General features: G+C 42.2%; 1 protein-coding gene across 1 annotated transcript in view; it reads right to left on the bottom strand.

The window, feature by feature from the left end:
- Positions 1 to 722: 722 nt before the first annotated feature.
- LOC141127644 (uncharacterized) overlaps positions 723 to 17,897 on the bottom strand; it is a 153,348-nt gene continuing 136,173 nt past the window's right edge. Inside the window, exon 2 of the mRNA XM_073614330.1 lies at positions 723 to 836. Within this exon, the coding sequence (XP_073470431.1) occupies positions 723 to 836 (114 nt within the window). The remainder of the gene's footprint in view (positions 837 to 17,897) is intronic.

Below are 17,897 nucleotides of genomic sequence, written 5' to 3'. Positions count from 1 at the left end.
TATATATATATATATATATATATACTGTATATTTATATATATATACTGTATATTTATATATATATATATATGAGACTATCTGTATATATATATTAAATACACTGCAGCTAACTGAATCACCTGAAGTATATTAGAAACAGTACACCAGGAATGGACTGCAGTCAGATCTAGCTAAACTGGATACAGTGGATATTTATATATACAAGACTGACTGTATATATATATATTAAATACACTGCAGCTATAACTGAATAATCTGCCTGCCTGTTCAGTCTAAATGACACTCTCTCTCCATCCACGCCAGCGACACACTATACGAGGCCGACGTGCAGGCGGCCTTATATAGTGTGGGGCATGGACTTAGTCCCCCTGAGCCATGATTGGCAAAAGGCACCCTGCCTTTGGCCAATTATGGCTCTCTTAGCTGAGGGCGCTGTGATTGGCCAAAGCATGCAGGTCATCATACAGCAATGCACTGCGGGATTATGGGCCATTAGGCGCCGCTCGAATTTGGCGCGAACGGCCCATAATGTTCGGTTTTCAATGAACGGGCGAACAGCCAATGAGGAGGTAAGAGGAGGGAAATGTTGGAATTATCAAGAACTGTTTGTGCCTGTTCTCCATCTTATAGGCTTAATTAAGGACACTTAAGAAGTATTGCAAGATGGTGATTATATTCTGCACACACCCAAGTGTTGTTTTTCAAAATACAGTGACATGCGTTATGACAATTCTCTCCCATCGGACTTCTGTTGCAGCTCCCCGGCCAGCTGCTGAATGTCAGCAAATTGGTCGTTGACACTAGCTGAGATCATTGACCAAATATGGCCCCAAAGCTGTATTAGAAAAAGAAAAACAGATGTCTCATGATAGCATGACTCTTACTACTTTCCTTTTCTCCCTATTGGCAAGAAGCGACCCCCATGCAGTCAATAAACTGATGAGCATGGCAGCAGAGACAGGCTGCACAGCAGCAAGAAGAGATCTAATCTGTTTTCTTTAAAGCTTTGTTTACACTTGCAGTTAGGACATGGTAAAAACATATGGTTTAGCTGCATTTTTACCTCCCCCAATTGCTCTCCTTTAGCTGCAAAGGCAGTGTATAGGGATGTACACATGCCACAATCACTATATGTTTACAATGCTATACTGAGTGCAACCCATTCAACTGAATAGGACCACACTGCAAATGCACACAATTGCATCAGTTGTCTCATGGTGTAGATTCTTAGGAGTTAAAACAGATGGTAAGGAGGCCACATATGCTAAACAAATGAAATCTGTTCATGCTTGCCCATTTGCTTTGCTAGGCTGTGCTGGGAAACCACTATTTACGCTGGTGGAATTAAGGTAATTGCATGACATCTAAGTGTACTTTAAACATATGGAGAAAAATAAAAAAAGTGAACTCAAGCTTTCACAAGAGCTGAATAACCTGCTGTTTCACCTTCAAAGAGTGATCCACCCTGGTTCAGATGACACAGAAAGTGTAAATGAGCCTATTATAGCAACAGCATTCTCAATATTAATGGTTAGTGGGGTGCCTCTGTGTGTAGGCACTAAGAGGCAGGTGGACTATCTTGCACCTATCGATTGTTTATAGCCAAAAAGAGCATGGATTTGCTTTAAACTGACACTTCTTTTCTTTTTTAATTTCTTCTTCATGTGCAAATAAAGTGTTGGGCTACACGAATAAAAAACACATAAATAAAAAAAAAGAAACAAGTATGAATATGAAATCATATAAAAAAGAATGTGAAATTGCATAAAATTGTCCATTAGTACATAGTCCACGTGAAAACAGTTCATGAAGTGAAAATAACCAAGACAATCTTCTATACGGGTAAGTGACCACCACTCCACTTCCTGGGGAGAACCACCACTTTGAAAGTACAGATTTAAGCTTGCCAAAAGGTAATGACCCTGTAACTAAAGAGCACTCAATGAAGGCTCATGGTAAAACCATCATCGTGACCATTGGTTTACGCAATGACAACAGCACACCGCTTCACCTACGTGTTTCATCACAAATGACTTCTTCCAGGGCATGGGTGACATGCTATTTCATTGCCTTATATACCCAACACAATGTTGCCAAGCCTCGTTTTGAGCTGCCATGCAGAAGAAATAATTATCGGTGACTGCAAACTTACGAAGATCCTTGATTAACTATTTCTGGCATATAGGGAGATTTGGAGCATTCTCTAGGTAGTAGGATACAGCTGAAAAATCTAAATCATGTGGTATCATTTTATACAAGGATGTTACATCTGCAATTACTAACCACTTACCTTCCTTATATTCAAGATTACTTATAAGATTGATGGCATATCTAGTATCCTTTATGTAAGATGGTATATTATTAACCAATGGTTGAAGATAGTAACCTATATATTTGCCCACCTGGGACGTAACAGAATCAATGCAGCTGATGATGGGATGTCCTGGGGGGCAAACAGGTTTTTTATGTACCTTCAGGAAATAGTACATAATTGGGGTACGGGGAACCAGTGGAAAAGTAGAAAACCCTTCTCTTTTTTATTCAAAATCCCTTGCATATAGCCTCTGTTTTATTTTTCACCTTTTGCCATCATGTGGCAGTCACAGCCATCGTGGTCAGTTTTACAATGAGGCGTGAATCTCTTCTGCCTGGCAGCTCAAAACAAGACTTGGCAACAATGAGTTGGGTATTTACAGTTGTGATGCAGCATTGTGCCTGTGTCCTGGAAGAAGTAATTTGTAACGAAAAGCGTAGTAATGTCATTGCACAAACTGAAAGTCACAGTAAAAATTCCATATATGCCGAGTGGACACTTCTTGTATTGCACAAATTGATTTTATATATTGTGAGTGCATTTTTAAAGTGGATGGAAACTGGATTAATGAAATTTGAGCTGGGCACATATATCTGTAGTTTTTCCCTATATCTATTCAAATCACTAAGTCCCGTGGCTTTCTCCTGCTCCATTCTTCTGTTATCAGCCTGATAACTTCTGACAAGTTCTATGTCAACTGTGATAAAACCAGCCTGAAATTTGTGTCAGGGCAGGTGCTATAAATAGGTTAGCAAAGAGCTGGTCAATTCACAGGACGTGCACTTTCTAAACAGTATATAAAGCAGAAGACAGCGGATATGCATGTAAGACTTATGTAGGGAGATTTGTTTATTTGTATTATCTGAGTGTTCACTGGGTATATGTGAGGATTTACTTTAAGTCTTAATACTGTAAACGATTTTTAAAGGGTTTTTATGCTATGCGGTTCATTTGTTTCTCCTATGCCCCTCTGAGTGTCGGTTGGATGTTGAGATGAGGAGGATATACAGGATATTGCTGTTTCCAAACACCGCCAGTGGAAGTGACATTTTCCAGATGATAGTTTTGCCATGAGCCTTTATTGACTTTTCTTTAGTTACAGGGTCATTGCTTTTCGGTAAGCTTACATCTGTGCTGTTAAGGTTCTCCCCAAGAAGTGGTGGTGTTGGATCTCTATGATCACTTACTTGTATGGAAGATTGTCTTGGCTATTTTCACTTTGTGGACTGTTTTTTTATGTGGATTATTCACTAATGGGCACATACAGTGAGGACGGAAAGTATTCAGACCCCCTTAAATTTTTCACTCTTTGTTATATTGCAGCCATTTGCTAAAATCATTTTAGTTATTTTTTTTCCTCATTAATGTACACACAGCACCCCATATTGACAGAAAAACACAGAATTGTTGACATTTTTGCAGATTTATTAAAAAAGAAAAACTGAAATATCACATGGTCCTAAGTATTCAGACCCTTTGCTGTGACACTCATATATTTAACTCAGGTGCTGTCCATTTCTTCTGATCATCCTTGAGATGGTTCTACACCTTCATTTGAGTCCAGCTGTGTTTGATTATACTGATTGGACTTGATTAGGAAAGCCACACACCTGTCTATATAAGACTTTACAGCTCACAGTGCATGTCAGAGCAAATGAGAATCATGAGGTCAAAGGAACTGCCTGAAGAGCTCAGAGACAGAATTGTGGCAAGGCACAGATCTGACCAAGGTTACAAAAAAATTTCTGCTGCACTTAAGGTTCCTAAGAGCACAATGGCCTCCATAATCCTTAAATGGAAGACGTTTGGGACGACCAGAACCCTTGCTAGAGCTGGACGTCCAGTCAAACTGAGCTTTCAGGGGAGAAGAGCCTTGGTGAGAGAGGTAAAGAAGAACCCAAAGATCACTGTGGTTGAGCTCCAGAGATGCAGTTGGGAGATGGGAGAAAGTTGTAGAAAGTCAATCATCACTGCAGCCCTCCACCAGTCGGGGCTTTATGGCAGAGTGGCCCGACAGAAGCCTCTCCTCTCCTCCAAGACACATGAAAGCCCGCATGGAGTTTGCTAAAAAAAAACACCTGAAGGACTCCAAGATGGTGAGAAATAAGATTCTCTGGTCTGATGAGACCAAGATAGAACTTTTTGGCCTTAATTCTAAGCGGTATGTGTGGAGAAAACCAGGCACTGCTCATCACCTGTCCAATACAGTCCCAACAGTGAAGAATGGTGGTGGCAGCATCGTGCTGTGGGGGTGTTTTTCAGCTGCAGGGACAGGATGACTGGTTGCAATCGAGGGAAAGATGAATGCGGCCAAGTACAGGGATATCCTGGACGAAAACCTTCTCCAGAGTGCTCAGGACCTCAGACTGGGCCGAAGGTTTACCTTCCAACAAGACGATGACCCTAAGCACACAGCTAAAATAATGAAGGAGTGGCTTCACAACAACTCCGTTACTGTTCTTGAATGGCCCAGCCAGAGCCCTGACTTAAACCCAATTGAGCATCTCTGGAGAGACCTAAAAATGGCTGTTCACCAAGGTTTACCATCCAACCTGACAGAACTGGAGAGGATCTGCAAGGAGGAATGGCAGAGGATCCCCAAATCCAGGTGTGAAAAACTTGTTACATCTTTCCCAAAAAGACTCATGGCTGTATTAGATCAAAAGGGTGCTTCTACTAAATACTGAGCAAAGGATCTGAATACTTAGGACCATGTGATATTTCAGTTTTTCTTTTTTAATAAATCTGCAAAAATATCAACAATTCTGTGTTTTTCTGTTAATATGGGATGCTGTGTGCACATTAATGAGGAAAAAAATGAACTTAAATGATTTTAACAAATGGCTGCAATATAACAAAGAGTGAAAAATGTAAGTTGGTCTGAATACTTTCTGTCCCCACTGTATATAATTTCACATTCATTTTAATATGATTTCATATTCATATTTGTTTCTGTTTTTTGCATTTATGTGTTTTTATCTGTGTAGCGCAACACTTTATTTGCACATGTTATTATGCTATGATAAATATTCGATAGTGTGTCTGCAGCTCTGATCAACTATATTTTAGTTTTTTTTGGCACATAAGCACGGTTTTCCTTTTTTTCTTTTTATTTCCTCTTCATGCCTGTTCTTTTAAATTCTTTTCTCAGTCCTCCAGATCTCGTTGCCACATGGTGTTTGGAGGCTAAACAAATGTTCCCCTTGCCATGCTCATATGGCATCCCTAATAATATTTTCACAGTTGTGTGGTCTTCCTTTTATCTGTTCACAGGGCACTTTGTCTACTCTCTAGTCTATGGTATTTATTGGTACAGCATATAGTAGTTTTACTGCAGGTCTTAATTGTCTCTTAAGTTCTTTTACAGCAGCATTAAAACTCCATACCAGAGAGTCTTTGAAGGTAAAACAGCTGGTTATGCATCTCTTGAGAAAGCTTGAGTACTCCTTTTATATTCCTCCACATGTTTAAAGTACACCAATGATGTCTTGCAATTACCTTCCTTCTGTCAGTGTAAAAAGTGGTTTCCCGACACAGCCTAGCAAACCAAAAGAGCAAGCTTAAAGAGATTTAATTTGTTTAGTACAGCTGATTATTACTTTTTGCTTCTAAGCAATAATTTAGCACTTTACTCAATTTGAAAAAGAAAAAAAAAAGTACAACATGCAATTAACAATGTGATTTAAAGTAGATATTAAAACAAAAAACAAATGTCCTACTTTATTTTTGATATAATAAATAAGTAGGTCAGGGACAGGACTCAGGAGGGCAAGAAATTAGAATGGACAGGCACACACACATGAAACTGACTCTCACAGTGACACTGACAGCAGTGTGTAGCAGTACAGATGATGATGACACCTCACCGACACAACACGTCCCCTCCTGAGTCAGCCTCTCTCCATGCCATGTGGTCCCCACAGTCCACTGCAGTCCAAACAGCACTGACAGTCCCTTTCCGGGCTTGATTTGCTCCTGCATTGCAGACGCGCACACTCGGCTCTGGACGCTCCACTCGGGTCCCTTGCACCATTACATCACACGACACGCTCGGGCACTGCTCCCGCCAGACCCCCCCCCCCGCTGGCACCACCCAAACACACTGAAGCAGGCACTCAGATGGTCTTGGACAGCTCTGGACTAAAATTGCACACTGCAAGATAGATTACTTTATCTTCAAGACACATAGAAAGTTTGATGATGTTAAACAGTTTCTCTTTTTGTTAGAAAGAGCAAATGAGAAATGTAAAAAAGTATACAGTGGATATAAAAAGTCTACACACCCCTGCTAAAATGTCAGGTTTCTGTGATGTAAAAAAATGAGACAAAGATACATCATTTCTGAACTTTTTCCACCTTTAATGTGACCTATAAACTGTACAACTCACTTGAAAAACAAACTGAAATCTTTTAGGTGGAGGGAAGTAAAAATAAAAAACTAAAATAATATGGTTGTATAAGTGTGCACACCCTAATGCCTCGTACACACGAGCGGAATTTCCGTCCGAAAAAACTTGGATGGTTTTTCTGACATAATTCCGCTCAAGCTTGCCTTGCATACACACGGTCACACAAAAGTTTTCTGAACTTTCGACCATCAAGAACGCAGTGACGTACAACACTACGACGAGCCAAGAAAATGAAGTTCAATGCTTCCGAGCATGCGTTGAATTGTTTCCGAGCATGCGTGATTTTTTGCGCGTCCGAATTGCATACAGACGATCGCATTTTCGGATAGGAACTTTTTCCGACCGAAAAATAGTGAACCTGCTCTCAATCTTTTGCTGGCTGGAATTCCGCCAGCAAAAGTCTGATGGAGCATACACACGGTCACATTTTCCAACCAAAAGCTCACATCGGTCTTTTGCTGGCGGCATTTCCGATCGTGTGTACACGGCATTAAACTAATACTTTGTTGAAGCACCTTTTGATTTTATTACAGCACTCAGTCTTGTTCAGTATGAGTCTATCAGCATGGCACAACTTGACTTGGCAATATTTGCCCACTCTCCTTTGCAAAAACACTCCAAATCTGTGAGATTGCGAGGGCATCTTCTGTGCACAGCCCTCTTCAGATCACCCCACAGATTTTCAATTGGATTCAGGTCTGGGCTCTGGCTGGGCCATTCCAAAACTTTAATCTTCTTCTGGTGAAGTAATTTCTTCGTTGATTTGGATGTTTATAATTCCCTCTACCTTGACTAAGGCTCCTGTTCCATTTGAAGAAAAACAGCCCCAAAACATGATGCTGCCACCGCCATGCTTCACTGTGGGTATGGTCCTCTTTTGGTGATATGCAGTGTTGTTTTTTGCGCCAGATTTGGAATTATGGCCAAAAAATTCAACCTTGGTTTCATCTGACCATAACACATTTTCCCACATGCTTTTGAGAAACTTCAGATGTGTTTTTGCAAAATTTAGCTGGGCTTGGGTGATTTTCTTCGTAAGAAAAGGCTTCCATCTTGCCACTCTACAGCATAGCCCAGACATATGAAGAATACAGGAGATTGTTGTCACATGTAAAACACAGCCAGTACTTGCCAGATATTCCTGCAGCTCCTTTAATGTTGCTGTAGGCCTCTTTCCAGCCTCCCTAACCAGTTTTCTTCTTGTCTTTTCATCAATTTTGGGGTGACGTCTAGTTCTTGTTAATGTCACCGTTGTGCCAATTTTCTCTACTTGATGAGGACTGTGTTCCATGGTATATCTAATGCCATAGACATTCTTTTGTACCCTTCTCTTGACTGATACCTTTTAATAATGAGAGCCCTCTGATGCTTTGGAAGCTCTCTGCGGACCATGGCTTTTGCTGTAGGATGCGACTAAGAAAATGACAGGAAAGACCCACTAGAACAGCTGAACTTTATTTGGGGATAATCTGAGGCACTTTAAATGATGGCAGGTGTGTACTGACTCCTATTTAACATGAGTTTGAATGTGATTGCTCAATTCTGAACACAGGTACATCCCCAGTTATAGGGGGAATATTTTAATTTTTACCCCCCCCAAAAAAAAATTTCAGTTTTTTTTTCAATTGGGTTGCACAGTTTATAGGTCACATTAAAGCGGGGGTCCACCTATCTATCGTTTTTTTTTTTTGGAGTTCTTTCACAAACTTTTCTTCTCATGATTATCTACTCACATGTTCTGTGTAATAAGTCCGCCTGTGTCCGATTTCGTTGTAAAGAATAACTTATAAAATTCACTGAAGGCGGTTTCCATCTTCATTGTGGGCATTTGAAGCCCACAAGCATGTATTTCCTGGATGCTGTGAATGCTGGGAGCAGAGATGTTGTGATGACGCTGTTGCACAATGCATGCTGGGAAGCCTGAGACTAGCTCCCAGGGGACTGTGGGAGGTCTGGGAGAGGCTAGAAACACGCCTACTCCCATGGGAGGAAAACCAGGAAGTGCTAAGAAGATTAGAAAAAAAAAGGTAATTACGGCGATTTAAATTTTTTTACACAGCATGTCAGCATCTAGGCAAGGAAGAGAATGCATAGAGATAATGTTCAAAATTTGGGTGGAACCCCGCTTTAAAGGTGGAAAAGGTTCTAAAATGATTTATCTTTGACTCATTTTTTTACATCACAGAAACCTGACATTTTAACAGGGGTGTGTAGACTTTTTATATCCACTGCACTTACAGAAACCAGTTAGTATACAGTATGTTAATATTTGTATCATACGTGGTATGTTGGAATAAAAAAAATCAGGACATTAGTTACATAGTTTAAAAGGTTGAAAAATAGGCACAGGTATTGAGGCATAGGCACAGGTATCGAGTTCAATCTATGTGTGTGTGTGATTTTTATTCTCTCATAGCTTCCTGGGGGAGAAATTTTAGATTTTACTGCTCTAACAATAAAGAACCCTTTCTTCAATCTAAAGTTAAGCCTCCTTTGTTCTAACCTTAAAATGTGTTCTCTTTAGAGAACTTTAAATGGTTGTAAACCTCAGACATGAAATATAAACAAAGCATATCCTTCTATAGTATGCACTTGTCTCAATTAACCCCTTCTTGCCTAGAAGGATTTACCATCTTAATGACAAGGCCATTTTTTGCGATGCTGCACTGCGTTACTTTAACTGGCAATTGCGCGGGCTTGCGACGCTGTACCCAAATCAAATTGATGCTTTCTTTTGGTGGTATTTCATCCTCTGTGATTTTTGTTTTTTGCGCTATAAACATAAAAAGACTGACAATTTAAAAAAACAAAAAAACAATATTTTTTACTTTCTGCTATAATACATATCCAAAAAATATATAAAAAAACAAATGTATTCACCAGTTTAGGTAAAAACAAAAATTGCGCTTACACTAATTAATACAAGCTGCGACTAAAAAAGTAGTAAACCATAAATATTAGATATATCAATAAGTCGCGCTACAAAATGACAACTGGCAAATGCCTAAAAAAGCCTCATAAAAATACGGGGATAAATAATAATAACTGAATAAATGAATATTATAAATGAATATTATAAGAGTGCTGAGCAATACAAATAGACACTTTGAGGTTAAACCAAACTACATGCTATTAGTTAGGTGGGAAACAGAAAGCAATGACTATGTCCATGTGAAAAAACGCAATATTAAAAACCAAATCAATAACAAGTGAATATCTCCAATAACTTGGAAGAAAAATATTGTGACAAATCTATAAAAAAAAAAAAAAAAAAAAAAAGGTATAGCGTGATACGTAAGGAAAAAAATAATAATAACAATATTCCCAAAAAAAAGTCCGTGGTTCAGCAATAATGTTAAAAGTCCATCCGTGTTAAATTAAATTACACAAAAATGGCTTGTCTCCAAGTGCTCTGTGAATAATAAAACAAAATCTTCCTGTGGTGAAAAGTAGAGTGCGTAGAAAGACCTCCACCTCTTGAAAAAAATGTCTGCCTCTTACCGGATGGAGATGGTCTCTTAATTACTTAATCTCTTAATTGCTGAACCACGGACTTTTTTTTGGGAATATTGTTATTATTATTTTTTTCCTTACGTATCACGCTATACCTTTTTTTTTTTTTTTTTATAGATTTGTCACAATATTTTTCTTCCAAGTTATTGGAGATATTCACTTGTTATTGATTTGGTTTTTAATATTGCGTTTTTTCACATGGACATAGTCATTGCTTTCTGTGTCCCACCTAACTAATAGCATGTAGTTTGGTTTAACCTCAAAGTGTCTATTTGTATTGCTCAGCACTCTTATAATATTCATTTATAATATTCATTTATTCAGTTATTATTATTTATCCCCGTATTTTTATGAGGCTTTTTTAGGCATTTGCCAGTTGTCATTTTGTAGCGCGACTTATTGATTCACCAGTTTAGGCCAATATGTATTCTACTCTCTAATAAGCGTATTTTGATTGGTTTGCTCAAAAGTTATAGCGTCTACAAAATATGGTATAGATTTATGGACTTTTAATTATTTTATTGTTTTTACTAATAATGGCGGTGATCTGTGATTTTTAGCGGGACTGCGACATTCGGCGGACAAATCTGACCGTATGTGACACTTTTTGGGAACCAGTGACACCAATACAGTGATCAGTGCTAAAAAAATGCACTGATCACTGTATAAATGACACTGGCAGGGAAAGGTGTAACACTAGGGGCGATCAAAGGGTTAACTGTGTTCCCTCAGTGTGTGTTCTACCTGTGTGGGGGGATGGCCTCACTGGGACAGCCCAGAGATCTCTGTTCCTGATTACTAGGAACAGACGATTTCAGTGTTGTCCCCTGTCAGAATGACGATCTGCCTTGTTTACATAGGCAGATCCCTGTTCTGCCTCTCTGTGAAGCGATCGCGGGTGGCCGACGGACATCGCGTCCACTCGACCCCCGCACGTGTTCCTGCGGCGTGCAGCGTGCCCACACTATCTATTGCATGAAACAACAAGTACGTTGTTTCACGCAATAGAGCCGCCCTGCCGCAGTATATATGCGATGTGCGGTCTTTAACTGGTTAAAGTGTTACTAAACACACAACAGTAAAATCAGTCTGTATATGCAGTAAAGCATGCCTGTTATACTTACTGTGGACGGGGTTAAACCTCCGCATTGTGTAAAAAGGCTGCTTTATCCTGGCTTCTTTGATACTCCCCACCTTCCATTGTCCCCTGATAATTTCCTGATAACACAGAGTCTATGGAGTCAGGCTGCACATGCTCAGTTTAGTGTGTATTGCTAGAGAAGTTTTTTTTTCTTGGGAAAGTGCATGTGATCATCACAGGGCCAATCAGCACTGCCCAGACAGAAAACTACTCCTACAAGCCTTAACCAGTGTTTAGCTGGACACTGATAGAAGTCACAAGACTGCTCTAACTGCTGATGAGAAAAGGTATTTAGCAGTTTATATTTATAAAATGATTGCATTTCCATGTTCTGTGTACTGTGGGAGACCAGATATAGTGAATGCATGGTCCTGGGTTTAGTAACACTTTAAGAGCACTAAGTGTAATTTCTGTCTGCTGCATTCCTATGCTATCAGCATGAATAACTTCTGAAAAGTTTTCCTGACACCAAGAGAAAACTTGCAGAGTGTAATTTCAGCTTTCCGCCCCCTATTTTCTGAAGATCAGACAAGCATTATAAATTCTGGACTTTGAACAGATGCAGAAAAGAGATGACTGCAGATAAACAGGTACAATGTATATAGGAGGATCTGTTTCATCTCCGTGTATCACCTGAGACTAGTCACTTCACTGGGTATATGTAAGGTTTTTCAACTACTTTAACCTCTTGCCAACCAGCCGCCGCCATTATACTGCGGCAGGTTGGCACGGCTGCGCAAACCACTGTAGGTATATGTCGGCAGCTTTAAGAGCTACAGGGGGCGCACGTACGTGCCCGTGGCGTGACGCCTGAGCCGATGCGCGTGGCCGGCAGTTGAGATGTCTCCTGGCAACCCACGATCGCTATTCAGAGAGCCAGAACTGGGATCTGTCAGTGTAAACAGACAGATCCCAGTTCTGTCAGGGAAGTAGAGAGAGCTCTGCTGTTCCTAATGAACAGGAAGAGAAATCTCTCTCTACTCCCAGTCAGTCCACTCCCCCCACAGTTAGATACACCTCCCTAGGGAACACTTAACCCCTTGATCGCCCCCTAGCGTTAACCCCTTCCATGCCAGTGGAAAATTCAATAAAAATTAATAAACTTGATAATAAACATATCAATAAACTGGGAGCTACCAGTTCAGAGACAGCTCCTATATTGGAGACAGGAGGTCTCCCCCAGGGGGTCAAAGGTGCCCCAGCCAGCAGGTCTCAATCCAGGAGTCCGGTTAGCTCCTATTGGGTGTCAGGAGAACCCCTATGCCGAGACCAGGAATGAGCCGTGCAGCAGGGTGCTGCATCTAACATCTGAGTGAGCTGAGTAAACCAGGATAGCTGGGAAATACAGTCAGAGGGACTGATTTGGCTGACCTCCCTCTGTGTGTAATCTGCGTTCATCCTGCTGAACCCATCACTTTGGAACGCCCACCCAGAGGCTGCATCCCCTGAACTGATTTGGTCCCTTCCTGGTTACCTTCCAAGCTTGATTGGCTTATCAGGTGTATACCTGTATAAGTCCAATCTTTCTGGTAAGAGACTGGTATTTCTGGTGGTGGATTCTCTAATGCCGCGTACACACGGTCGGACTTTCTATCCTACTTGGTCCGGCACACTTTCCGACGGACTTTGTCCGCCAGGTGCGCCGGACTTTAAAACGGACGGACTTGCCCACACACACCCGGACTTTCCGGCGGGCTAAGTCCGCCCATCTTTCCGACGGACTTTCGCCGGAGTTCCGGCGGACTTTCAGAATGAACGGACTTGCCCACACACGGACAAGTCCGTTCATTTTGAACGTGACTCAGGTGCGACGGGACTAGAAAAGGATGTCAATCTTGCCGCTTTTATCGGCGAGATTGACACCTTGCGAGCCCCGTCGCGGGGCATACCAGGCCCTTAGGTCTGGTATGGATTATAAAGGGAACCCCCTACGCCGAAAAAACGGCGTGGGGTCCCCCCTAAAATCCATACCAGACCCCGATCCGAGCACGCAGACTGGCCGGTCAGGAAAGGGGGTGGGGACGAGCGAGCGCCCCCCCCTCCTCCTGAACCGTACCAGGCCGCATGCCCTCAACATGGGGGGTGGGTGCTTTGGGGGAGGGGGGCGCCCTGCGGGGCCCCCCCACCCCAAAGCACCTTGTCCCCATGTTGATGAGGACAAGGGCCTCTTCCCGACAACCCTGGCCGTTGGTTGTCGGGGTCTGCAGGCGGGGACTTATCGGAATCTGGGAGCCCCCTTTAATAAGGGGGCCCCCAGATCCCGGCCCCCCACCCTATGTGAATGAGTATGGGGTACATGGTACCCCTACCCATTCACCTAGGGAAAAAGTGTAAGTAATAAAACACACTACACAGGTTTTTAAAATATTTTATTAAACAGCTCCGGGGGGGATCTTCCTCCGGCTTCGGGGGTCTTCTTCCGGCTTCGGGGGTCCCTCCGCTTCATCTTCTCCCGGCGTCCGGTTGGTTCTTCTCCGCTCTCTTCTCCCGGTGTTCCTGTTCTTCGGCCGGCTCCTCTGCTGTCTTCAAGTAGCTCTCTTGCCAGCAGAGGTCCGGACTTCTGGGCTTCTGGGCTTCTGGGCTTCTCTTCCCCAGATGTTGACACGACGCTCTCTCCTGCTGGACTGCTCTCCGAGGGCTGCGTTGTGACTTATATAGGTGGAGACCCCGCCCCCTTTTGATGTCACAGTCCCTGGGCATGCTGGGACTGTGACGTTTTAGGGGGCGTGGTCACTGGGTGATGTTGACCACGCCCCCTAAAACGTCACAGTTTTTGTGTGGAACTCCGCTTTAATTTTTAAACCAGTAATAACTGGCATGAATTGATCGGTGAGTGTAGCAGCGACAACTAGACATGTACGATTCGTTTCGTATGAATCGAAAATTCGTACGAATTTCTGAAAATTCGTACATTCTGAATTATCTGAAATACTAATTGCTATGCTTCCGAATTTTATATGAAATACGAAATTTCGTTGACGAATTTCGGATCCAAATTCCGTTACAACGGAAACGTGACTGGTGTTTTGTTGACCAATCAGAGGTTTTCTTCTGCTGCTGAGTGAGGGTTGGGAAAATTACCTTTTTTAATATGGGAGTGGGAGACTGGTACTGGTAGTCATTGGGAGATTCAGAATCGGACAAAATAAGAATGTTCATTAATATCGTTTTAATATTGTCATAATAATTACGATTATTCATTATGATAAAGTTAAAAACCCAGGAAGTCAGCACAGCACAGGGATGGTGGGAGCCCCTCATAATGAGCACAGCACAGGGATGGTGAGAGCCCCTCATAATGAGCACAGCAGGGGTACAGCCCCAGGAGGAAGTCAGTACAGCACAGGGATGGTGGAAGCCCCTCATAATGAGCAAAGCAGGAGTACAAACCCAGGAAGTCATCACAGCACAGGGATGGTGGGAGCCCCCTCATAATGAGCACAGCAGGGGTACAAACCCAGGAAGTCAGTACAGCACAGGGATGGTGGAAGCCCCTCACAATGAGCAAAGCAGGGGTACAAACCCAGGAAGTCATCACAGCACAGGGATGGTGGGAGTCCCCTCATAATGAGCACAGCAGGGGTACAAACCCAGGAAGTCATCACAGCACAGGGATGGTGGGAGCCCCCTCATAATGAGCACAGCAGGGGTACAAACCCAGGAAGTCAGCACAGCACAGGGATGGTGGGAGCCCCCTCATAATGAGCACAGCAGGGGTATAAACCCAGGAAGTCAGCACAGCACAGGGATGGTTGGAGCCCCTCATAATGATCACAGCAGAGGTACAAACCCAAGAAGTCAGCACAGCACAGGGATGGTGGGAGCCCCCTCATAATGAGCACAGCAGGGGTACAAACCCAGGAAGTCAGCACAGCACAGGGATGGTTGGAGCCCCTCATAATGAGCACAGCAAGGGTACAGCCCCAGGAGGAAGTCAGCACAGCACAGGGATGGTGGGAGCCCCTCATAATGAGCATGATGAGTCTGACAACTGCCATATTGAGTAAGGTATTTCTTGCTTTTTAAATTCATCATAACAAACATTCGTAATTGTTACGAAAAGTTAATAAACCTAATGAAAATTCGTATTTCGTACGAATCCAAATTGAATTTCGGACACGAATTACAAAATACAAATTAATGGCTAATACGAAACGGAACAGAACGAAACTAAACAAATTTATTGATGGAGCACATGTCTAGTGACAACATCTAAACACAATAGGAAACTGTATTCTGCAAAGAAATAAAGCTTAAAGAGAAATAGAGCCAAAACTCTTTTGACCCTATTTGTCCTGTGTATTTGTCCTGTGGATCACAGGAGTGCACTTAATTTTCCACTCCTGTAACCCAGATTCAGCCGACAGCAGGCTAAAGTCCACCATCGGCTGACGTCACTCAGCCAGTCCAGGCTCTGGAAGGATCCCAACCAGCCATTTGAAAATCTAGAAATATATAAACTGAAAATGCCTCCAAAATATTGCATTGCCTGTGTCTGCAGTATTATATCATGTCTTAGGTCTCATTTTGAACAGTACCCCCACCAGCCATTTACCAACCAAACATTACACTGCACACTATGTAAACAACTTTAGTAGGCCACATTTTCACAGATATAAAAAGGCTGGTTTGAATGTGAAATTAAAATGAAAGCATACTGTACAAGCTACGGCCCGTGGTCCAGACTGAATTCCCAATTGGTTATGGGCTTTGCTCCTTACTTTGAAGAGTGACCCATGTGGTTTAGGCACATTTATTTCATTTGCAGATGCAGAACCTGCTCGACCTCTACTAGCTACATGTACATAACCTCTGCCTTGTGTACAGAAATTATTGAACCACTTTGTACTAGGCCCTATTTTGAACAGTACCCCCACCATCCAGATTTTAACAGCTTGACCAAGGTCAAAACAAACCATAACACCTAAATCCAATTTTACACCTTTGGCATGTGTTAGTTTTTTGCAGACTCTGCTAAGATTGCCCTGTATTTGGCTCCATCCATTTTCCCATCAACTCTGACCAGCTTCCCCTGCTAAAGAAAAGCATCCCCACAACATGATGCTGCCACCACCTCCACAGTGGAGATGGTGTGATCAGGGTGATGTGCAGTGTTAGTTTTCCGCCACACAATGTGTTTTGCTTTTAGGCCAAAAAGTAAAATTTTGGTCTCATCTGACTAGATCACCTTCTTTCACATGTTTGCTGTGTCCCCCACATGGCTTCTCGCAAACTGCAAAGGGACTTCTTATGGCTTTCTTTCAACAATGGCTTTTTTTTTGCCACTCTTCCATAAAGGCCAGATTTGTGGAGTGCATGACTTATAGTTGTCCTGTGGACAGGTTCTCCCACCTGAGCTGTGGACCTCTGCATCTCCTCCAGAGTTGCCAATGGCTTCTTGGCTGCTTCTCTGATTAATGCTCTCCTTGCCCGGCTTGTCAGATTAGGTGGACGGCCATGCCTTGGTAGGTTTGCAGTTGTGTCATACTCTTTCCATTTTTGGATGATGGATTGAACAGTGCTTCGTGAGATGTTCAAAGATTGGGATATTTTTTATAACATAACCCTGCTTTAAACTTCTCCACAACTTTATCCCTGACCTATCTGAAGTGTTTCTTGGCCTTCAGGTTCTGAAGCTGATTGCTGCTCCTCTCTGACAATCCCTTCACTGCCTTCCACTACCCCACCGTATAAAATTAAAAATACTAACCACAACATACAAGGGCTACAACAACATCACCAACCTCATCTGTAGATATCGCCCAAATCGCCCCCTTCGCTCCTCCCAGGACCTCCTGCTCTCTAGCTTCATTGTTACCTCCTCCCATGCTCGCCTTCAGGACTTCTCCAGAGCCTCTCAAATCCTCTGGAACTCCCTGCCCCGGTATGTCCAATCAGCCCCTACCCTGTCCACCTTTAGGAGATCCCTGAAAACACACTTATTCAGAGAAGCCTATCCCACACCCACCTAAGAACTTTACCCAAGCCACCCCATCAAATCATCCCCCGTAGCTATTACCTTTTGTACTACCACCACCCCCTCCCTTTAGAAAGCTCTACGAGCAGGGCCCTCCTGTCCCTTCTGTATTGAACTGTATTGTATTTGTGCTGTCCCCCCTCTACATTGTAATGCGCTGCGTAAACTGTTGGGGCAAAATAAAATGTGTATAATAATAATAAAATTAATAATTGATTCCACTAGATTTTAGTTAGGGGTATCAGAGTAAAGGGGGATGAATACAAATGCACGCCACATTTATTAGATATGTATTTGTAAAAATATGTGAAAACCATTTATAATTTTCCTTTCACTTCACAACTACGTGCCACTTTGTGTTGATCCATCACATAAAATCCCAATAAAATACATTTGCATTTTTGGTTGTAACATGACAAAATGTGGAAATTTTCAGGCGGTATGAATACTTTTTCAAGGCACTGTAAACATACTGACCCTAACATTGAAACCCACTAAGCTCTGATCTAATGAAGCTTTTTTCTCCAACAAAGTTTTTTTTT

Source organism: Aquarana catesbeiana, linkage group LG01, assembly GCF_042186555.1.
Source record: "Aquarana catesbeiana isolate 2022-GZ linkage group LG01, ASM4218655v1, whole genome shotgun sequence".
NCBI lineage: Eukaryota > Metazoa > Chordata > Amphibia > Anura > Ranidae > Aquarana > Aquarana catesbeiana.
Note: the sequence above shows the minus strand (reverse complement) of the source record. Positions and strands in the feature narration are given on the sequence as shown.